Source organism: Vombatus ursinus, unplaced genomic scaffold, assembly GCF_900497805.2.
Source record: "Vombatus ursinus unplaced genomic scaffold, bare-nosed wombat genome assembly UNPS02009205.1, whole genome shotgun sequence".
Taxonomy (NCBI): domain Eukaryota; kingdom Metazoa; phylum Chordata; class Mammalia; order Diprotodontia; family Vombatidae; genus Vombatus; species Vombatus ursinus.
The window spans coordinates 16,751,092-16,775,315 of NW_020948983.1; the positions used below are offsets into that span (position 1 = coordinate 16,751,092).

The following is a 24,224-nucleotide window of genomic DNA, read 5'->3' on the forward strand; positions in this document are numbered from 1 at the left end:
CATATTTATAATCATATCAGTAAAAAGAAAAGGCTTGTAAATCAGCTCAGTGCCTGGCACATAGTAGCTATTTAATAAATGTTTGCTGACTGACTGAATAAACAATGTTAGCTTTTAAAAATTATGGTAAAACCCAAGTGATCAATTATTTATAGTCAAAAAAATAAGTTATCTCTCTGTTCATCTATTCAAATTTAGGTCTCCACATACATATGTTTATTAGCAGAATTACTGTCAGCTTGGAGGGAGTTCTCCAGTACAAATGCCAAAAGGATCACTTTTTGGTCTTTTGTTCAACATTTTCGTCAGTGATTTGGACAAACACATAGAAGGCAAATTTATCAAAATTACCAATGACATAAAAGTAGGAAAGGTGCTAGCTAGTATAATGAATGGCACAAAACACTAGAATCAAAGGCCAAAGTCAACAGATATAAAAGCGAAGTTCCAAATTTAAGTTAAAAATTGGACTGTACGAGTACATGATGGGAAAAACATGGCTCAAAAGCAATTTATGCAAAAATAAATCTTAGATACCTTACTTAAAAACTAACTATAAGCCCAAAAGTATATTACAGCTACTTAAAAATAATTTTAATGTATTTAATCTCAGGCTTCATTATTATATAATGTCTAAATCAAAGGATAGGTTAGTTCCTCTATATTCTGTGTTAGTCAGACTACAGTTGGTATATAGTGTTCAATTCTAAGCACATTTTAAAAGGAAAATTGATAAACTAGAGTGTCCAGGAAAGGCAACCAAAATGGTAAAGGATCTAGAAATGAGGCCATCTGGAGAAAAATTGAGGTAAATGAAGATTATAGTTCAGAGAAGTAAAATAATATAACTTCAATAAAAGAAAGAACCCTCTAATTACAAGAGATTTCCAAAAATATAACAAGCTGCAAAGATCTCTAAAGAACCTCAGGATAGGTTAATCTACGGTCTTTTTTTGAGGGCACGTGGATTTATTAAGAAAAGAGAATCACAAGAAAGACAGCAGCTAAAGAATCTAAGTTAGTGACTTAAAGAAGAAAAAGCACTGAAGAAAAGCAAAGTACTGACACATTAAAACTGCAAAATAAACCGTGGTTTAAAAATTAAGTAATCTCAGTACAAAAGATATGTCCCACCCTTACAAAAGTATTTATCTTTACAATGAAAGAAAAGCCTTATAGATTAAAAATATAACTTGGTAATCAAAAATTTCAGCAAAAAAGGAACACTGAATAATAGGTATTTTACCTATTTCTTCCAGACATTTTGTGGTTTTACTGAAGTACATGGCTAAAATATATGGTCATGATCAGAAAAGTAACAGGGATTCATAATTTTCCTCTCCCTTAAAAACATCCATACTTTGCTTATTCTGTTGAAAAACTCTAAATAAAAGTCCTGAAACTGAAAAATAATCAAAAGATAAGCCTTGGTTTCTGAAAAATCAAACTGCCTTCTTTTCACTTGTGTTACAAACATCAAACATCAAAAACAAATACTGTGGGGTCAAATTGGTAAATTTTCTCTGGAGGCTGTGAGAAAAAAAAGCTTAGATGATATTGCATAGCTAATTTACATGTCATATGGATAAGTTATAATTTGGACTACTGTATAACTGAACAAACAGGAAGTGGAGAAAAATGGATTAAAGGTGCCATTTTATGCTGGCTTTTCTGACCACACCTATACTTTTAAAATACAGAACACAAAATGTCACTTCACACAAATAAAAAATAACCACAGCACCCAACTGCTCACATGTGCGGAATTCATAACTTTAACATGAATGTGTTTTTTCTTTTTTTATGAGATAGAAATCATTAAAGAAATGTTAAACCTGAGGCAGAATGGGGTAGCATCAAGCACAACGAACTAGGAATCAGGGGACCTATATGCAAGTCTTAGCTCAGCAACTGATTATACGATTTCAGGTTTTCTTTGTATCCCCAGCATTTAGAAGAATGCCTGGCACATGGTAGGTGCTTAATGTTTACTGACTAACTATGCCTCAGTTTCTTCAACTTTAAAATGGGAATAATAAATACTTTCCCAATATAAGGTGATTATAAAAGATCAAATGCATATCAAAGCATTATGAAAAATCAGTTACTAATTTAAAGTACTATTCAATGTAATTTTTCTTGATTTCACTATAGAAACCAATAGCGAAATCAGTGAAAAGCACATGTGAGTCAAAGAAAAAGGGAGAAGAAAAAAAACAACAACAAGCCATCCTTCAGGCTTTTGGGACTTACATCCTGCATTTGGGCATTGAAGAGTGTACAAGATGACAACTGAAAAGACTGAATCATAACCTGAGCAACACCCTGTGAATCAGAATACAATGCACCTCCTAGGTAAGAACATTAAATAAGGAAATTCCCTAAAAATGCATCAGCAATACAAATGAAGGGTTTCATAGGGCCTTGAGAAAATTATTTGACCTCACTAGACCTCAGTTTCCTCATCTATAAAATGAAGGGGTTGAACATCTTGATCCCTCAAATCCTTTCCAGCTCTTTGATTTTTATACTTTTATAACTACTACCTATTGCTGAGCTTAGAAAGAAATATCTGCTTATGACTATATGACTGAGACCATATTCCAAAGGCACATTTAAATGATTATTAGATTATCTATTGTTTTCTATTCTCAACACCTCTTCTTTCTTTCAATATTCCTGATAACTGAAAACTAGGACTATTCTCAATCGTGTGTCAGAGATGGCAAAGAAAGGGAATTTATGCTTTAATCAAGTGATGATGACTGATGAGGCCCCTTCCAGCTTTAGGATTCTGTGACTCCATGATTAATTTTTCTATCCTTACTTCTAAACACAGGCAGTCAAAATGAAAGAAATGATCTATCTAAATCAGTCCAGCCTTATTACTATGTAAAATCCAGAGCAAGAGGCCTTGATTTCACCTTTGGCAAAGAAAGTAGTGTCTCTCTTCTAGACTACTAGATTACTTACACTTCATAATTCAGCATAACAGAAGAACAGCATACTTAGTATTTATAATCTGAGTATAAGAACCGCTTGTTTGGGCAAGCTGAAAATAGGTACTTGATATACTTCCTAATCTTGCTTGGATTCTGAGAAAACTGTATAGAAACAATGACATTTTTATAGATCTAATTTCAAAGACTCAAAGCTTCATATATTGCACAGCCATAAGAGTATTCTTTGAAAAATAGGAATTACTGCCTATAAATTAAGTTTCTGTGATATTTAATATGCAGATTACATATGTGTAATTATTTGGCGGCTGGGAATTTCCAGAATTTATTTTTCTTAATGATATTTCAAATATTCAACACAATTTCAACTTAAATTTAAGTATCAGCATGAACATTTGCACAATAAAATGTTCTGGGGACAAATCAATACAAAATATTAGTGGCAGTTAAAACATATCCCTTCACAAACAAGTTTATTAAGCTGTGAGAATAACACTGCTTTCTGTTTTTAGTAGCATTAAGCTGCTGCTGTTACCTGAGCATGCTGGGTTTGTGCAAGCTCCTCTTTCCTGCGTTTCATGAGCTCTTTTCTCAGCTCTTTGGGTGCTTTCTCCACTTCATTTATAACCTACAGTGTATAAGCATGCAGGAGGTGGGGAAATAATACTTTCTCCACAGCAAGCAGTTACGTGAGCATATAAGCTATAAGTCAATTACCAAGGTAGTTACAAAGCTCCCTTTCAACATGCATTAGCAAAGGTGTTAGTCTGGCAAAAAAGGAGGAAAGGATAGAACATGCTTCACCTGAGTGCAAAAAGGAACTTTACACCAAATAAAAGTTAACTAAGTGCTCAGCTACTCCTATATACCACCTTCTTTCTTAAACATGTTTCAAAGACAATCAGTTGATAAGATTATCACCTTCAGCACTGAAGCTACACTAAAAGTGATAGCTTCAACTGATTCTCTTGAAATAGTCATAAAACGAGAAACGTGTTTATTAAAACAATTTGGAAAATTATAAGAAAGATAAGCTGCCATTTATAAAAATACTAAATGTCATGTCTGGCTTGAGAATTACAAAGGAATAATTTCTAATATAAACCCATTTAGTATACCCAAAAAGATATCAAATTTTAAGAGTACAATACATCATTTTTATATCAAGTGCTTTAAAAAGCAGCACAGACAATGATTTTGTGCAAAAACAACCAGTATTCTATTTTTTAAAAAAATAATTTTGATGTTATATACTTTTAAGCCAAACATAACAAAATGGGTAACCGAAAAACTACTAATTATTAGCACCATTTAAAAAACTGACAGATTGTTAGGAAACAGATTGTTGTGATTCAGTACACCAGAAGGTTAATAATCATTAACTGATTCCATATCTTTTAACCCCTTCATGTAATCATTTCAGAGTTCGAGATGTGTACACCTTCTGACCATAAATCTTCAATAACACTTTGAAAACTAAATGATCACATATAAAAGCACCCACAGAAAACAGACTCCAAATCACCACATGCTATTGATGTTCTGTTAAAGAGATTGCTTTTGATTTAACAAAGTATATTTTAAATTCCCCACCATTTTCCCCAAGACCCAATCACCAATAAAAAGAAGAAACTCCCCAAATGCAAGAAGTTTAGCAACAAGAAAAAGAAAAAAATACATATAACATTGTTAAAAAAAGACTGTGTGAATGTTTATCCAAACATTTTCAACAACTCATAAACCCCATAACAGTAAGAGTAACATATTGATTTTTATAAATAGGCTTAAGTGAAATAAGCAAGCATCAATTGAAAAAATAATAACATTTTACATTTTAAAGTAGCTTAATTAACTTGAATAGATGAATTCTGTAAAAAGGCATTATGTAGCCAAAAAAAAGTGTGTATAAGTACATATACACACACATCATTTAGTACATAAACAATTTCTCTGATATGGGCTACTGTCTCAAACACAAAACTGACAAAATTTTAATTCCTTTCACAGTGCATGAGAAAAGTTTTAGTCCTAAGCTTTCTGGCTTTGTTGAGCTTAAAATCAAGTCTTTAAGATTCAGCGGCATGAAAATTTTCTTCACAATTTTATGGAAAAGAATAAGGAGATCAACTATATATTTTAGTAAAAATGTTCAACAATTAAGGCTTTTTCATCCAACTCCACAAAACTAATAATAGTCAACATACCAGACCTCACACATTACGTAAAGGTGAATCCTCTGACATGAAAGTACAGAATGAACACCTCAATGAAAAATGAAATCATCTGAGAGTATCTAAGAACATTAGCATCTCTATGTTTCCTTTCAAGAAAGAAAAGGAATCAAGTTAATCAAGGAAAAAAAAACTTAAGTTGACAAAGAACATTCATATTCATTATTAAATCTGTAAAGACTGTCATCATAGTCATATATTTCATATTTCCACTTTAAAAACTAACTTCTTCAAAAGTTTTCAAATATTGTACTAATTCTATGCATGATTCTATTAAATGAAACGCTTCCAACTAATTGCTTCAGCAAATCAAAACATCTGCACTTTTACCTCTTTTTTTCGGTTTTTCAACATGTTCTGAAATTTGGACAGTTCCTTCTCTTGTTCTCCTTTAATACGTTTGGCTTCATCTCGCAAGCGATTTGTATGTTCTTGTTCTAGGCGTTCTATTGTCTGTTTCTGTTGTTTTTCTAGATTTTCAATCTCTTGGTCATATTGTCGCTTCTTACTCTGCAAAACAATTCCAAGGATAATTATAACAGTTTTTAACCACTTCTTTTTTGAAATAACAACTTTGCTGATTTGAACATGTCACCGAGAAGACATGGGTAATCAGGCCAAAGCCCAAACAGCAACTTTGGCTACAACTTTGTGACACTAAACAGTTTGATTGCCAAGGTCCTACATACATGCTTCACTTAACTCTGTAATTTATTATGAAACTCTTCTCTAAGGTGTACATGATTAATACAAACTAAAATAACTAAAATAACACTGTACTATAAAAAAAGGCCAATGACAAGCATTAAAGGAAAGTTGGAGAAATGTAAATTCTCAAAGTTAATAGAAATTTTGATAAACAAAAGACATTTAACTTAAGTCTGTTCTAAAATAATACAATCACTATCCCTCTCCAATTTACTTCTGAACTCAAATTCTCAAAATAAACAGAGGCTTCTACTCCAAATCAAGTCCCCTGAAATATCTTGCATTTTATTCTTTGAACTAAAAATTATGATAAAGTTACAACTGTTAAAGAAATATTCCTGCAAATCACATGAGTAATTTTGGAATTAGGTACAAAGAAGTAAATGGAAAAGGCATTATAGTAAAAATTTCTTCTCAAGGAAATGGAGATTAGAAGAGAGAACTATAGTTCATTTGTAAAATTATGAAAATAAAATACTAAGTGATATAAATCACATAATTGAGCACTAATTTTTTGTCAGGAATTTTCAACTAATATAAAAAAACTCCAGTAAATGAAAATACACTTAACACCAAAAAAAGTGTCTTGGGCTTTAAAAATGTAAAATCTCTGGTGCTTACTTCACTCCCTCAAAACCCCTTTACCCTCAGCATATTTCAAAAAAGATTATAAATGTTAGGTGAGAGCAATAAGAAAATATTTTTACTTTATCCTGATATTATGATGCGGAAAAAAAAGCAAATCTTTACAAGGATTTAAATCCTTCTCTGAAGATAAGAACAAATGGAAAACACAGGACTTCTATCACAGAGTTTCAGCAAAGGATTAGATCATAAAAACTGATTAAAAGATATTTTTTAAAAATCTATAATGGTCCAAATGAAAACGTTTCTTTCTACCTCCAAACTAATACAGATATTCAGCATTTAAAAACTGAATTCTATCATACAACACTAATAATTTTTGCAACTACAGAGAAGACACAAAAATTAAATATGCACAATGGAAATTAATCTTGTACTTCTCAGTGGGGTTTTCTCTAGATTAACAGTAAAATCTTGTTTTATCACACTGAAACCTAGCATTATAACACTGAAACTTCTCTAGAGGCACTGGCTTGCATATGATAAAGTATGACTGTGACTTAGTCACATGCAAAACGATCCTGAGTAGAAGTCAAAATCAGGATGCCAGAGACAACAAACCAAGTTAAATGAGATGGAAAGTTCAGATTCATCACAATGATGGGGCAGAAAAAGGAGAAAGAGGGAGAACGAATGTACTACAAATGTAGCATAAGTTATAATATGTAATCACAGAAAATGACAAAAAGACTAGAAAGCTAAATCTGTTCTGTCAATAGGGCATTTTTTTAGAATCACTGAATTATCTTTTTAAAAAGCAGGTGCAAAATTCAAAGGCTCACCATCATTTCTTGTTCAAAACGCCTGAAAATTTGTTCCCGCTGTTGCTGTAACTTGTTGTTGAGCTGCTGCTGAGCTCTTTGTTCCTCTTTCTGTAGAAATCTTAATTCCCGAAGCTCCTGACGTCTGGTCAAAACATAATGATGATGGGGAATGATAAGGACACGAAATAAAGGGTAAAACTGAATTTTTATATAAGGTTATGATAAGAACCTAATAAATTAAGCATCATTTATTTATAGCTTTCTCAAATTGAAAAAATAAGACTGACCCCTTGTATCTCTACTCAAAATTTGTTGCAGTTAAAAAAATTTTGGAATTCACAAAGAATACACAAAACTATTTGTGCATTAACAGCAACATTTTCTACTCACCGAAGAAACCTCAATTCTTCAGTTTTTGAATCACTATCTGTAACTATTTTTGAAGTTGTCACACTCACTTCTACACCATCAACAACAAATTTTCGTGTTTTCTTCAATGTTTTCTTATGTCTTCTTGTTTCCTGAATGATAGAATTCATCACTGTTTAATAATTATGTAATAAGCAATGAGTAGTATATATTTGGTGGGCAAGGAACAACATTCCCTGGAATATTTCTAAATTGTTAGTTATAAATGATAAACCTCATCTGCTCCCATATCCCTGACTTCCCACTTTCCATTAGAAACCTTAAGAGACTGAGAAGGAAACTATGTATGTATGTATGTATATGTAGAGAAAGAGCAGGCTCTCCATCTCCTCATCCACCTCCTGCAGCCCAAGGGGCCCTGGATGCCAGGAAACAAGCACTAGACTAAGAGACAATGCCAAAGGTAAGAGAAGAACTATGATCACTAAGTTACTGAAGTAGATGAGATAAGGGTAAACTCAGCCAGAGGTGGTGTCAGAGGGAAGAAAGAACACACAACTGTGGAAAATGAGCACGCAAGTCCGTGTTATATGTGAGTCTCAGAGCCTTGGGCTGAGAAAGGCTGGTTTGTTTCTTTTTTTAATTGTCAGCTAAGTTTTGGCCACCAAACATTAAGACTTAGCTAGAATCTCCTTCAATTCTTTCAATTTATTTTTATCTTAAAGTTTATAGTACATATAAGACTATGTATACTAGTTCATTGCTATTTGCTAAGACATCTAGATGGCACAGTGGATAGAACACCAGGCCTGGAGTCAGGAAGATCTGAGTTCAAATCCAGCTTCAGGCACTCATTAGTTGGTATGACACTAGGAAAATCACTTAATTCTATTTGCTTCATTTTCCTCATTTGTAAAACGAGCTGGAGAAGGAAATGGCAAACCAATCCAGGATTTTTGCCAAAAAATATCCTAAATGGGGTCATAAAGAGTCAAACATGACTGAAACTACTGAAAAACAAAGACATCCGTTCTAATAAGAAGATGCACCTTTCTCCTTTCTTCGCAGAGCTGCGAAACTATGGGTACAAAACACTGGATATACAGTCAGACTCAACTGATGTGCTATTTAGTTTTATTGAAGTGTTTTTTTATTCCCTTTTTCTTTTTTACTCTTTATTATTGGAAATGGACAGATGACAAGAAAGAGATATAGCTAGAAAAGAAGATAATGTGGAAACAAAAGGATAGCAATAAAATATTTTAAAACTATCAGTTCTAAATTAAGAACAAATTGAATTGCCATCTTGGTCACAAGAGACCAAATATCTACTAAATAAATAACTGAATTTACTTACTTGTAAAGATATTGATCCAGTGTCTTTGTTTTTGCTTAGGAAGCTAGAGATAGATAAATTCAAATCAATGCTGCTATTATCAGCCGTGGAACCAGTGCCTGAATCAGTATCATTTTCCTTTTGATTCTCAGGTTCTAAATGTAGTGAAGTTTCAACTTGGGATAGTGTACCTGTTTCCCCTTTATCTTCTGTCTCTTCAGAGTTAATATTAATACTGGGTATGGGGACAGGTTGAGGTTCACTGGGTTGTGAAGCTACAATAACTTGAGGTTCAATTTTAATTGGTATTTCACTTGGAAATTCTGTTTGTTCTATGTCTAGCAGAGGCTGATGAGAATCCTGAGTTTTACTTCCTACTGACTTTTCGCCAGTATGAATCACTGTGTTTTGGACTTGTATTTCTTCAGTGTTACTTGTTTCCTTAATTTCTTCAGTTTCATTTGTCATTGGTTTCTCACCAATAACCAATATGTCCCCTGAAGTACTGATTAAATGTTCCTCACCTCTGTTCACAACACATATACTTTCACTTTTACCTTCCACAGATATCTGATCTGTAATATTTGTTTCAACTATCCTCTGTACCTGAGTTTCCTCAATATCACTAATCTCAGGCTCAACATCAGGCTTAATTTGCTTTCGTTTTTCACTTAATTCAGTCACGTCATTTTTGTCATTACTCTGAGCTTCCCTGGCATTGCTTCCAGCTGTCCTCTGGTCTAGATCTAGTACTTCACCTGTTTCCACTGTATCTATGTCATCCACCTCACCTTTGGTGACTTCAGTCTCCTCTATTTTATCCTGCACTTCTGCTTTAAGCCTAACTTCATTTTCAGTTTCCTGAATGTCTGCCTCTCTTATATTTTCTTTTTCTCCAGTCTCTTCAGAAACCACTTCTGCTGTATGATCAGCAGTATCTTTAATTTCATTTGTTTTTATTATTTCATTTTTAGATAATTGCTGCTTTTTCTGATCCTTTTCTTCCTCAGGTTTCAGAGCAGCACCTATTTCTGAGGTTGTAAGTAGATCACTGTCTTTTTTTTCCACCACTGCATTTCCTTCGCTCACACGGTCTTCCACTTCCGATGTCTCTTCTACCTTGAGTTTCTTCTCTTCTGTCTTATTCTCTTCAACTAATCCTGTCCCATTTTTTAGCTCAATATTATTTTCAAGGTGATCATCAGCAACGTAGTCAATACTCTCAACAATTTTTTCAGGCTCACCAATGACGGTTTTCTCATTAATAACACTGCTTTGAGCTCTGTCTCCAATACAGCTATTCTCTGTTTTTTCTGATACAGATTCCAGAACACAAGCATTCTGTGAGAGTTTATCTTCTTCAGAACTGGCAATACTGAGGTCAGAGGAGGCACGCTTATTAGCAGGTATAGGCTAAAAGATATTAACAGGTAAAAGATGGTTAGTATTCTTTTCCTAGATATTATATGTACAGCAAAAAAAGAAGTTTTGAAAGCATAATACACTGGTGATTTAATATCCAGAGGAAAAGTGACTCCATCATAAAATTAATTTTATGGAATCACTGGTATCTCCTATTACCACACCCAGGTCCATAGTGGGAAACAATAATACTTCAAAGTAATATTCTACTGCTCATTCCCTGCTCTGGTGTTGGTCAGCTACAGTATATGAGAAAATAAACAACAACATCTGCTCTAAAAATGCCTCCACTGCATACCAAAGTTTACTCTTCTCTAACTTTACTTCAACCAATAAGGAATAGTCAGAGCTAGTTAACAACAAACCACAGTAAAAAGATCATTACCCTTGGGAATCCTGATCAAGTTTACATTTTAAATCATTTTTTAAAACACTTGGCTGTTAGATATCCTTATCACACATGCCTCTAAGTACCAAGTTACTAGAAAAATTCTAACTTTAGTAATTTAGTAGGTAAATTTAATAGTGCATTGCTATGTACTACCTACTGCTGCAACAAATACCTTAAAAGTTTTTACTCATTACCTGATAAAATAAATTTCAAACAAGATTTTTCATCTATACAATATTGGCTTAAAATTGACTTTAAAATGATATTTTGTAATAAAAACTATAGTTGATATTTAGCATGATGGAAAATTCCTCAATCAAAATTCTACCTAAATGGAATTTTACATTATTAGACTGACCAGAGAATTCTCTGTTTCTTCATCATCGTCATCTTCTTTGCCATCTTCAACTTCTTCTGTTACTTCAGCCTTTGCTTCTGCAATCAATTCTCGGATGGGTTTGTTGGAAGTCACAGTAACAAAAGGATGCTGTTAGTCATTAAAAAAAAAAAAAAACACAACTCACGATGAAGTGCTTGCATATAAAGTAAATATCAACTCAGGATATTATTAATCTGGTTTTGTCATGAACTAGCTGTGATACCCTAAGGCAAGTTGCATAATCTCTCAAGGCTTCAGTATTATCTACAAAATGAGAAGTTCAGCTTAAATGACCTCAAAGGTTCCTTCTAACTCTAAAAGTCTTTAATTTTATGATTCTATTGGCATAGTTAAACAATTTGGCTGGATTATATAATACCATCAAAAGTACACTGATAGCATTACTAAGATTTTTTTCTTTTTTTCTTTCTAAAATTCAAATACATACTAAGAAAAGAAAAACATATCATAAACTTAAATACTAAAACTTAAATACAAAATAAGAAAAAAAAACACTGCCATGTGTGCAGTAAAACATAAGAAAGGATTCAAAATACACAGCAATATATTTCCATTTTAAGAAAGCATACATAATAAATACTACACATTGTATACAGAGCTATCCACCTTTTCTTTGCTTCCTTGTAAGTTTTCTTTTGTCTTCTGCTGTGTACTTTTTACTTTGTTTTTTTTATTCCCCCTACCTCCCACTCTCCACCTCGAGGCTACAATTAAGCATGGATATATTTATATATACACACACACATATGCATATACACACATATATATACATATGTACATCTAAATACATACTTATATATACACATGCATATATATACATATACACACAAACATATACATACATATACTTACACATATATATACTTAGATATCTATAATCATAGTCATATATAGACACACATTCATATGCATCTATGTAAGACCGTACTATACTTATTTGTCCTCTGTTTCTTGTAGGATGGATAACATCTTCCTTCTTAAGTCCAAGTCTTTTCATATTTTTCTAAGTCTACCAACTCGTCATTTCCTATACCACAGCAATATTCCAAACTTATACTGTCTAATTTATTTTAAATAGTCTAAAATAATATTAATATGACTGACATAGTACATGATTACTACCCCTGATTTTTCTTCCCTGATGAATTCTACTCCTGATCTTTATTTTGTTTGTATCTCGTATTTCCTATTCCACCTGAATCCTCTTACTTTAATTCTACCAGTTCCCTTGCCCTCCTTATTAACACTTAAAACTCCCCAAGATTCCTCCCTTATCCTCTTTCCATCTCCCCCCATTAATCTAAACACTCTTCTATACCCCCTTTGTCCTGTTCCCTACTTTCTACCTCTAAAAATCCCTCCGCCCTCCTTATCCACTTAGACTTTTGTTGCTTTCTGAATTTGGAAGACTTTTATACCCTTCGAGATATTAGGTAGTGTTCCCTCTTTAACCCATTTCCTGATGAGAATAGGGTTCCTGAACTACCAGCCCTCCTCCCCCATCTAATTCCTCTGTGTCAGTTCTTCCTCATTTATATAAGAAAATTATTTTTTACCTTTTCCTAGATGGTTTACTTTTTAATATTGCATCATACTCAACTCTACCCCAATCCGTCTTCCAATCTACCCAATTACTAATAACAATCCCAAACATACAATTTACATTTCCTCATGTAAAAAAGTAACAGTGTGTCATTATTTGAGTCCCTTGTAACTAGTCTTTGATGTTTACCTTACATTTCTCTTGGATCTTGTATGTCAAATTTTCTATTGATTTCAGGTCTTTTTGCAAAAAAAAGCCTGAAAGTCTGGCAAGTCATCAAATGTCCATTTTTTTTCTTCAGGATTATGCTTAACTTTGCTGGGTATAATATTTTTGGCTGCAACCCCACTCAATATATCTAACCCTGCAGTATTTTAGGATAGCTACTGCTAGGTTTTATGTTTTTCTGATTGTGCCTCCACCATATTCGAACTGTTTTTTTCTTGCTGTTCATAATATTTTCTCCTTGAGCTGGGGGTTTCGGAGCCTAACTATAATATTCCTGTACATTTTCCTCGTAGGATCTTTTTCAGGTGGTAACTGATGGTTTTCTTCCTACTTCCACTTTCCATTCTAACACTTCAGGACAATTTTCTTTAATTATTTGTTTTATTGTGTCAAGACTCTTTTTATGACCATAGCTTTCAGGTAGTCTGATTATTGTTATGTTTTCTCTTCCTGATCTGTTCTCTATGTCAGTTGTTTTTCTTATGAGATGTTTCATTTTCTCTTCTATTTTTTCATTCTTTGTATTTTGTTTTGTTATTTCTTGGTCTCTTGTAACTTTGCTGGCTTCCCTTTGCCCAAATCTAATTTTCGAGGAGTCATTTTCTTCCTTAAAATTCTGAATCTCCTGGGCAGCTAGGTGGCACAATGGATAGAGCACCGGCCCTGGAGTCGAGGACCCAAGTTCAAATTCCACCTCAGATATATAACACTTATTAGCTGTGTGACTCTGGGCAAGTCACTTAACCCCAATTGCCTCACCCAAAAAAAATTCTGGATCTCCTTTTATAGTTGGTTGACTTTCTTTTCATAATCTTGTTTTTCTTGGATTGTTCTTATTTTCTTTTTTAATTTTTCCTCAATCTCTCTCATTTTGTTTTTAAAGTCTTTTTTATATTCTTCGAAGAATTCTTTTTGGGCAGGAGACCATTTGATGTTACTCTTAGGGTGGGAGAGGCTTCTTTTGCTTCAGTATCTCCCTCTGAAGACAAACCCCAGTCTTCTCTAACACCATAGTAACTTTCTGTGGTTGGGTTCTTTCTCCTTTGTCTTCTCTCTCTCTTTCTTTTTTAAAATTTATAGCAGTTATTGTAATTACCTCTAGTCTTGGGGTATGCAGAATGGTGTCTCTGGCCTCAGATCCTCCTTCAGTTCTCCCCTCTGGCCTGGAACCAAAACCAAGAACTCTGCCCTCCTCTAAGTGCCCATAGCCAGCACCCCACTGCTTCTGCACTCACTGGGCATGTGCTGGTTCCTTCTTGCCCAGGGCTGCAACTCAGCAGCACAGCTGGATCTGACATCACTTATGAGCAGAGGTTTCCTCAATCTTCCCCAGTTCAGACTCTGGTCTCCCCACACTTGACCAGAAGGTGAAAATTCTGTGGCTGGGAGGTTACCTCCCAACCCAGCTAGCCCCAGGCTGATTCAGCAGAACTAGCCTGGAGGTGTTTACATTTCAAAGGGACCAAATCTGGGTCCTAGGATTTTTCTTCAGGTTGTCTCAGGAGGACCACTGTTCTGCCCCAACTCCTGTTTGTCTTTACTGCTCTATGTTCACCCTAATGCACTGTTTTGTCTTGTTTGTGGGGGAAATCTGGAGAGCTTGGAACTTTCAGACCTACTCCACCATCTTTCCAGAATCCTCGCCCCGCATTAGTAAGAGTTTTACAATTTCATTAACATGTCTAAGACATTTATTTGATAGGGTTCTGTTTAAAAAACCTAAACATACTGGCAACTTTTTCATCTATTCTTCAAAGAAAATATTACTAGAAGAAAAATTAAAATGTTGCACTTACACAAAAATTTGGTATGACCGAAAATATCAACTTTTTCCTATAATTAGTCTGTGGATTAAATTTTTATTAATTACATAAATTTGGTGCCTATAAAGTACAAAAGGTACTGTTCTAGCCACTGCAAAAGCTAACTTGTATAATTATTTTTTACTATAATATACAAGATCATTCTAAAGAGATACTCCCATCCTTTCAATATCCTTAAAGAACCCTAAAAAAACTATAATAATTATAATTCTAAAATTAGTATATTTACCACAAGTTCTTAAAATGTCAATCACTATTCCTCCTAGGAAACAAAATATATCCAATCCATATAAAAATGCCATCTAAAATTCAAAGATACCAGCGAAGAAAAATTTCTCACATAGAATTTGGAAAGTTCATTGTTTGAATTTCTTTGTATGGTTTCATCACTTCATCTACCAGTTGAGAAACAGGCCGGGATGTCCTTCACAGAGCCAAGAAGAGCTGGGCTCAAGAGCCTCCTTTGATCCACACACTGGCTATGTGACCCTAGGAAAGGTAACTTAACCTTTTAGTGCCCTACGCAACTCTCTTAAGACTATAAATTGTAGAGAATGTGTAGACTTGTACTGATAAGGGAGTTTCCTTACCAGAGGATCACAGGTTCACTCCCTATCCCTTTATTTATTATTAGCACAGATGAGAAAGGCAGCATGGCATCATGGATGGAGAGCTAGTAGAGAGTCAAAACCTCTGTTCAAGTCCTGACTGGCACGTACATGCTGGTTGTCTGATACTAGGTAAGGTCCCTTAACATCTCAGTGCCCCCAGGAAACCCTCCAGCAGCAGATTACTGAACTGCACTGGTAAAGGGAGTTTCCTCATTAGGAAGCATTCTGTACTGATGAAATCAACCACAAGTGTGAGGAAAAAACAGTACTGATGTGCTTTTAATGTTACAAAAAATATTTGTATATAAAGTCCTTAAGAAAATCCTGTCAAAGCAAATCAGATGCATGTTATCACCCAACAGCATTTTCAACTTACATCTACTGTTTACCTATTATTGCGATAAACACAATGGTTAATATCAAGAAGTTAAATACTCAGTCACTACCTTCAAGAACTTTATGATCTAATTATGAAGACATGTATAAAGCTCAAACTACTTTCAATACCAAAAAAAAAAAAATCCTAATTTAAATAATAACAACAGCTTAGAATTGTGTGGTACTTTAAGGTCTGCCAAGTGCTTTCCTCACAAGGAGGAAGAGAATAAAAAAACAAAACAAAACAAAAAAAAAAAAAAAAAAAGGGGGGCAGCTAGGTGGCGCAGTGGATAAAGCTCTGGTCTTGGAGTCAGGAGGACCTGAATTCCAATCCGACCTCAGACACTTGATACTTACTAGCTGTGTGACCCTGGGCAAGTCACTTAACCCCAACTGCCTCATCAAAAAAAAAAAAGCCAAAAAATTAAAAAACAAAAAACACAAGGGGGAAGAGAATAAGCATTCATATAGTACCTACTATGTGCCAAGCTCTGTGCTAAGTACTTTACAATTATTATCTCATTTGATTCTCACAACACTGTAAGTCAAGTAGTAACAGTGTTATAATTTTGTAAACAAAGGACCTAAAAGTTCTGAAAGACTAAACGAGATTAGAACCAAGTCAAAAAATCTCAGCGCTGATGCATTAAACTGAACACTGAACCAATCAGGGACAGAATGCCCATATCTACAGTTCTCCAGCACTGTACAATTATATGCTCAATAAAAATGAACTGTGATAAGGATCATCATAGCACTAACTATATAGCACCTGTAACAAAAGAAAATGTGAAATAGTATTATGGATGCTTAAATTTCTCCAGTTCACCCAGAGTATATTCAAAGAATCTGAAATTATATTCCCCCCACAGAAAAGTGAAAATAAAATTTGCTGTTTCATCCCAAACTTTTTATCCTACCTGGAGAAGCTGGGAAGTATTCCACCTGGCATCCACATTCTTTTCCAAACATTTTTTTAGGAAGTCCTTAAAGTTTGAAGACCTTCAAAAGGAATTTAAACAATGACTTGATATTTTATTCCTTAGTAACCTACCAAACCCTCAATCAAAATACAGTGAAATTTCAGTGTATATAAATATGCAATTCTACCCAAGAGGGTTAATTTTTTAAAATTCTATTACCTAAATCAATTTACATACTTAGCCTTCTAACAAAGGTTCACTTTAATAGAACTACAAAAAATAATAAAAATATATTTGGAAAAACCAAAAATCATGAATTTCAAGAAAGAGAATGAAAAAATAAAAGAATGAAGAGGGCCTAGCATTACCAGATTTCAAATTACATTACAAGTCAGTAGCCATTAATATTTTGGTATCCATTAAAAAACAAAAGAGAAAAACAGATCAGTGGAAAGCAATAAACAAGCAAGACTTAGATACAAACAAAAAAAAAGTAGATCAATGTTTGATAACTCCTGAGAAAAGGGAACTTCTATTTGATAAGAACTAAGGGGAAAAACTGAAAAGTTGTTTGACAGAAAATAGGCTTAGAAGAGAATCATTACTCCAGGTACTACAAAAAGATTCAAATGTTTTAGTCACTTAAATATAAAAGGTCATTATAAAGAAATTATCCAATACTTTTCACACCTATGGTTAGGGGAAGAATTCATAACTAAACAAGTGATAGAATAACGCACAAAAGACAAAAAGATGACTTTGACATTAAAGAAGTTTGCATAAGCAAATTAATCCAAATTAACAGAAACTGTCAAGTAGGGAAAATATCTGTACCAAATCTTTTACATAAAATTCTGTTGGGAGTGAAGGAGAGGGAGAGCTAGACCTTTGATTTTATCAGTGTGGGGAAACTCCTTTTACTGATGAAGATGTGCAATTCACCTGTAACTTATAAGGAGTCTCAGAAAGTTGCACGGGGCACTAACAGGTAAAGGGATCTATCACATAGTCAACAGACGTCAGACGCAGGACTTAAGTTCAGGTCTTCTCGACTCCAAGGCCAGCCTTCCATCTACTACAAATACTGTCTCATAAAGCTTGATATCTAACACATAAATAGGAATGTCATAAATATAAGAAGTAGACTAGAAAGAGCATTGTTCTTAAATCAGGAGACCTAGTTTCTAATCCCATTTCTAGTGGTTACTATTTGTGTGCCCTTGAGCATCCCTGAACTTCCCTGGGTCTTAGCTTCCTAATCTGTAAAATGAGGGATCTGAACTAAACGGCTTCTGATCGCCTTTCCAGTTCTACATCGAAGACCTTATCTCCTATGCTAGTTTAAAAGCAATTCCCCAAAAGATAAGTGGTCGGTTTTCAAAAAAGGAAATATAAATGACCAAGAGCAATATGAAAAAAATTCTTCAAATCACTAGTAATAAGAGAAATAAAAACTAATCAATTCTGAGGTTTCACTTCACATCCAAACTGACAAACTTGATAGAAGATAGAAACATTCAATGTTGGAATGACTGTGGGAAGACAGGAATACTATTATACCATGAATCTGCTAAGCAAGTATTTATTAAGTATCTGCTATGAATCAGGTAGTATGGTAGGCACTGGAGATACAAAGACAAAAGTGAAAGTAGTCCCTTGCCTTCAAAGGGGATGTATGTGCATGTTTATGTACATGTATTATGTGAATATAGATATATATGTATGTGTAAACATATGGCAACTTGTACCTATACAGGTATAAATGAGAAATATACACACACGTATACACAATATACAGATCTGTGTGTATGTTACACATGCATGTATTTGTGCAGGTGTGTGTATGTAAACATGGGGGTACTGTGTATGCATGTGTACACACACACACACACACACCAAATTTTGCAGGGGAAGGTACCAGCAGCTAGAAGGGCCAGGGAAGGCCTCATGAAGAAAGACGTGTAACAGTTAAGCTTCAAAAGGAAACCAGGGATTTCAACAGGTGAAAGTGGAGAGACATTTTCCAGCCATGGGGGGAAAAGTCAGTACAAAGGCATGGAAATGGAAGATGAATTGTCATGTATGGGGAACAGCAAGTAGGCCAATATGGCTGGCTCACAGAGTGTGTGAGGAAAAGTAATGAGTATTAGGATGGAGCCAGGTTGGACTACATCTTGTAAAATTTTCTACTACTAATTCTGTGGAATGTTTCACATGCCATCAAATATAGTTACTGAGATAATTTGTTTTGCTTAATTGTTTTTCACTGATAAAAAGGAAGCGTTCTGTGAGAGTGGAGAGGTTATTATAAAGGAAAAGTGGTATAAAAATACACAAAACCAAAACCTCATCACTTGAAAATTTTTCTCTACTCACTCAACAAAATCCACTAAAAGTGTCCAGTACATCTGTGTTTCACTTTCTCATAGCACAAAAACTAAAATTTTTAAACAGGGCTCAATTCTTCCACATTTTAAAGAGAATATACACTTCCACACAACTGATTTTATATCTAAGGAGTTAGAAACATAGTTGAAATCACAACTATTTTCTAATTTACACAAACTCTGACCCATGAACTTTACTCTAAATATCCTTTCAAACTGTGGAAGAACTGAACTCAAAATTACACATTTTATGAAGTTACATTTAAAACATTTTACCATTTTGAGGGTTGCGCCAGCGTAGGAGGTTCAGACTTTGCAATTTTCAACAGTACTCTCATTGGATTTAGCTCATGATGAGGAGGTTCTATCTGAGCCATTTCTATCAAAGTGATGCCCAAGGACCAAACGTCAGCTTTATAATCATAGGGTCTATCTTTAGATGTCTCACACATAACCACTTCCGGAGCCATCCTATCAGGACAGACAAAATTTAACTTTAATAGTATAACTCAAGAACAATGACTACAAATCATGTAGTAAGTACAGGTTGTTCTATGTGACCAATATTAGAAGTAACTAGTTATTTATTACACAATATTGTAAGTTCACAGAACTGAATACATACCAATATGGTGTGCCAATAAAAGAATCTCTTCTTTGTATAGTCCTTGTGTTTTTAGCCGATACACCAAAATCCGCTTGAAATAAATATCCACACAAAAATGTTACTAACTGATTTTAAGATATTACAGTATAATTCATTGTATTCCATAGATTAAAAAGAAAAGGCATTTCAAGACTTTAATAAGGTTACCCTGTGGATAGCTTTTAGAACATATCCTAAATATAAATGATACATAATTAACTTTTTTCTCAATAATCTCTAGTCCCCTTCTCTTCCTATCTAAAACATAATTATAAAGAAAATATCTCATCAGAAAACATATTTCTCCAATACTTTCTTTGTATATCTCGATTAAACAAATTCTTCTCTCTTCAAAACTGAAAATGGTTCAAGATAAAGTTAAAAAAATTTAACACATCACACATCAAAATATACCAACTTGTGCTACTGGGTACTTCAAAATAACAGAAATAAATATTTTTCTTATAGCTTGAAAAATCAAAATTATATTGAAGCAGTTTCATACAAATTAACATATGTATTGCTAACTTCTTTATTAAAATGGAAAAGAGCTAAATAACTTCTCCTTTAAATTTGTATAACTAATAAGCTTTAACACTTAAACTCTTCTCGTTGCATTATATAAACTGTGAGATTAGACAACTGTCACAGCCGGTAAAAACTAAAAAACTGTATATATTTAGGAGTAAAAATTTAACTTTCAGCATGCTATAGATAATTCTCATAACTGGAAGGCTAAACAATTAACATGTAAAAATATCAATAATTTAGTTGCTATAGGGTACAAAATATACCTTAATTATTTGGCACTTAGCAAAAGAAATAATAAATGCAGCAAATAGCATAGTTTTATATGAAAATATTTTCATAAAGTCCTCTGCCAGTCCCTTTAAAATCATTCTTATAAATACTTGTCTAAATATCATAATCATGTTGTATCACAATTTTCTCCAAGCAGCTCAAAGAACAATTTTAGCTCACTGAAATTATAAGCAAAAGCAGAACTATTTGTGTTTCATGGATGAAGGAACCAGAACATAGAAAATTTAAGTGATCTGCCTTTTGTCACTCAATGGCATATTAAATAGTCTTTGTGATGTGGGGTTTTAAGTTTTACATTCTAAACTATATAACTTCTATATTACATATTCCTTTGGAATGTAAAATTTTAGTTACTGAGGAAAAAGAAATTTAAAATAACAATGCCAGTTTTTAAAGAATTTATAATTCTCTCCAACCAATATCTAAAGTCCCTTACAATCTGGCTCCCACACAACTTTCTAGATAGATTTCATATGACTTTACACTCTCTATGTCCTAGCCATGTTTCTAGTAAGTCATTTCACCACCTATTTCTGTGATTTTGCACAAGCTGTCCTCTAGGCCTAGAATGTTCTTACTTCCTCTGATCCTGGAATCCCTAGCTCTCTTTTCAAGGCAAATCTCAAGTGCTGCCTCCTACAGGAGTCCTTCTTGATTCCCTCAGTGCTCCCCACCAGTCTTTCAAAATTATTTTAAATTTTTTTAATTAACTAAATACATGTTATTTGCCCTCTGTAGAATGTAAGCTCCTTGAGGAAAGAAACTATTTTGTTTCTGTCCCCAGTGTCTATCAACATACATTTAAGCACTTAATAAATATTTGTGTAAATTGTAGTATAAAATTCTACTGAAAATATTCTTTAAAAATATCTTGACAAATCCACTTTATTTTCACCAGCAGAGGGCTCTAACTATAATTTTTATTGTTACAATTTATTAACATAAAAATAATGCATTTGGCCAGTAAGAATTAAAAACCCCAACACATTCTTAGTGACTTGATTAGCCATTTCACAACATATTTCTTATGACTAAGTACATAAATTCTGATGTCATAAAAGATGTGAGAGAATTAGAGCTCAAATAAAAACAGTAAAAACTGTTATAAAATACAACATTCTCCTGTAAAGTTTTGAGGAAAACTAGAAAAAAAAAGAGAAAAGGTCATAAGCTTTACATTTTATGGCTAACTTTATTAAATATTTTAATGTTTTAACATACACTTTTACTTATATGTTTACAAGTTTATCTAAACCTGAGAGGCAGTATGGGATACCAGATATAGGACAGGCATTGAAGTCAAAAAGAACTGGGTTCAAGTCCCGACTTCGACACACATATCAGCTTTTTGACTAACTTTTCAGTGTCCCCAGAAACTATCTAAGATTATAAGCTACAGGCCACTAGTTCAACTGCATCCTCAAAGGAAGTTAATACAGGAAGTTCCCTATACAACTTTGTTCCAACTACCTCCCACCCCAAGAAACAAAACTTGTAAATTTAATATTAAATAGCAATGTAATTAAATTTGTATAAATTGCTGAAGTTGATGTTAACAAACATAATATCTAATCCTTTCCCTCTAAGGCAGTACCTTATTTATCCATCCAGTTTCATTCATTCTTCCTCTTACATGTTCACAGATGTTGGACACTCTGTTCTTCTGGTTCACCAGATTTATTTATACTCATTCTCATCAAGTTTAATTATATTATAGTATTATTCCATTACATTAATGCCTCAAAATTTATTTAACCATTTCTTTTTTGTTAAGGTTATTTATAGCTTTTTTGCCATTGCAATTGATGCTGCTATGAAAATCTTCCAACAAGTGATTTCTGTTTTGTTCTTGAAAACAATCTGGAGCATATTACCAAAAATGGAGTGACTGGATCAAGAGATTTAATTAGTTTTGCAAATTTTACTGCACTGTCTTCCAATGACATGCTACCAGTTTACAACTCCATCAGCCACAAATGAATGTGTGTTTCTCAGTAAGTCTGACAGCAACGAGTTTCCTTGTTTTTATTTTTCCCAATTTGATAACTGTGAGTTAATAATACCTCAAAGTTGTTTTAATTTGCATCTTTGATTATCAGTAAGGTTGAACAAAAAATGTTCAAGTGATTATTCAAGTGAAAATTGCCTCATTATATCCTTTTTTTAATCTACTATCAACTGGGAGTTAGTTTCCTTTGTAAATTTTTAACAGTTTCTTAAACTTGTTATGAAGTTTTTAATGTCATATGTGCCATATTTTCCCAATGTATTCTTTTTCTATTTAATTATATTGTTTTTGTTGAAATTTTCAAGAAATCTACCTTGTCCCTAATAATTTCTTATATTTTTGAATAGTCCTCTCCCCTCCATAACTAAGACAAAAACATTATTCCATTTTCTCCTACCTTTCTTACAGTTTTCATAGAATTCTTTTTCTCATGCTTAAGTCCACCATACATTGGGATTTCACTTAAGTATATAGATACTTTTGCTCATTTGTTTTTCAATATAAACTTTACTATGATTTTATCCTCTTTCCTATCTGAATTCTTCTAACACTTTCTCTGTACAGCTGCTGTAGGCTTATATTCTATTTTGTATTACAACCATTTGTGTACAGGTCTCATACTAAATTACTAAATTGTAAGCTTCCTGAAGTCAGGAACTGTCTTTTATTTAAAATCTGTAACTCCCCTGGATACTTAGCACAGTGACCTGGACAAAGGAGGCACTCAATAAAGTTTGTGTAAATGAATTTTAAAAATTAATATAATTTTTGAAAATATATATATCTGTATAGAGAGAATATAATTTTTTAAAATATAATTTTTAAAATTCCCTACTAAAGGGAACTCACTTCTGGGTAATCAATAGCTGACTATCTAAAATTGTAGAAATGTCATTATGAAATTTAACTGGAACATCAATTGGAATAGCTAGGATTAGAAGAACAGAGATATCAAACTTAAAAGGAACTTAGAGGTTATCCAGTTCTATCCCATCATTTCACACTGAGGCCCAGAGAACTGAGGATCAGTGCTGGTATCAAATTCAACAGGCATTTAATAAGGGCCTAATTCATGCAAGAAGAGAGTCAGGATGGCATAGTGAAGGGAGAGAAATCCTCAAAATCATTAAGTCCAGGGCACAAGGCTCACCTCTAACAAATACTGGCCTAGTGACCAAGAGCAAGTCACTTAACCTCTCATTAACCAGAAGAAGCTTTCTAAAATTATAAACTAGGAAGACAGTCTACCTTTTCAATATAATCACAAGAACTATATGAATACAACTGCAAAACACTATTTACAAAGACAGATCTAAATAACAGGAAAAATACTCATGGCTCACAGGGCTCAGTCAACATAAAAATTACAAAACTAACAAAATTAATTCACTTATTCAGTGCCACACGAATCAAATTATCAAACCACTACTTTATAAAACTAGGAAAAAAAATAACTAAACTCTTCTGGAAAAACATAAGATCAAGAATCTAAAGGGCAGCAATAAAAAACATGAGAAGGAAGATAGCTTAGCAATATATCAGATATCAAAGTATATTACAAAGCAAAAATCATCAAAATAATTTGGTAGAGATTAGGTATCTAACACATAGAAACAAACAAAGTGGTCT

At 33.4% G+C, this 24,224-nt stretch overlaps 1 protein-coding gene across 2 annotated transcripts in view; it reads right to left on the reverse strand.

The window, feature by feature from the left end:
- SLK (STE20 like kinase) overlaps positions 1-24,224 on the reverse strand; it is a 64,443-nt gene that overhangs the window by 14,974 nt on the left and 25,245 nt on the right. The window contains exons 5-13 of one of the 2 annotated variants that reach the window (XM_027851523.1): positions 19,745-19,817; positions 19,396-19,590; positions 16,730-16,811; positions 11,185-11,313; positions 9,035-10,426; positions 7,699-7,829; positions 7,327-7,450; positions 5,522-5,701; positions 3,496-3,588 (exon numbers count right to left, since the gene is read on the reverse strand). In XM_027851523.1, coding sequence (XP_027707324.1) covers positions 3,496-3,588; positions 5,522-5,701; positions 7,327-7,450; positions 7,699-7,829; positions 9,035-10,426; positions 11,185-11,313; positions 16,730-16,811; positions 19,396-19,590; positions 19,745-19,817 — 2,399 coding nt within the window. The remainder of the gene's footprint in view (positions 1-3,495; positions 3,589-5,521; positions 5,702-7,326; positions 7,451-7,698; positions 7,830-9,034; positions 10,427-11,184; positions 11,314-16,729; positions 16,812-19,395; positions 19,591-19,744; positions 19,818-24,224) is intronic. The other variant, XM_027851524.1, reaches the window with a different exon arrangement.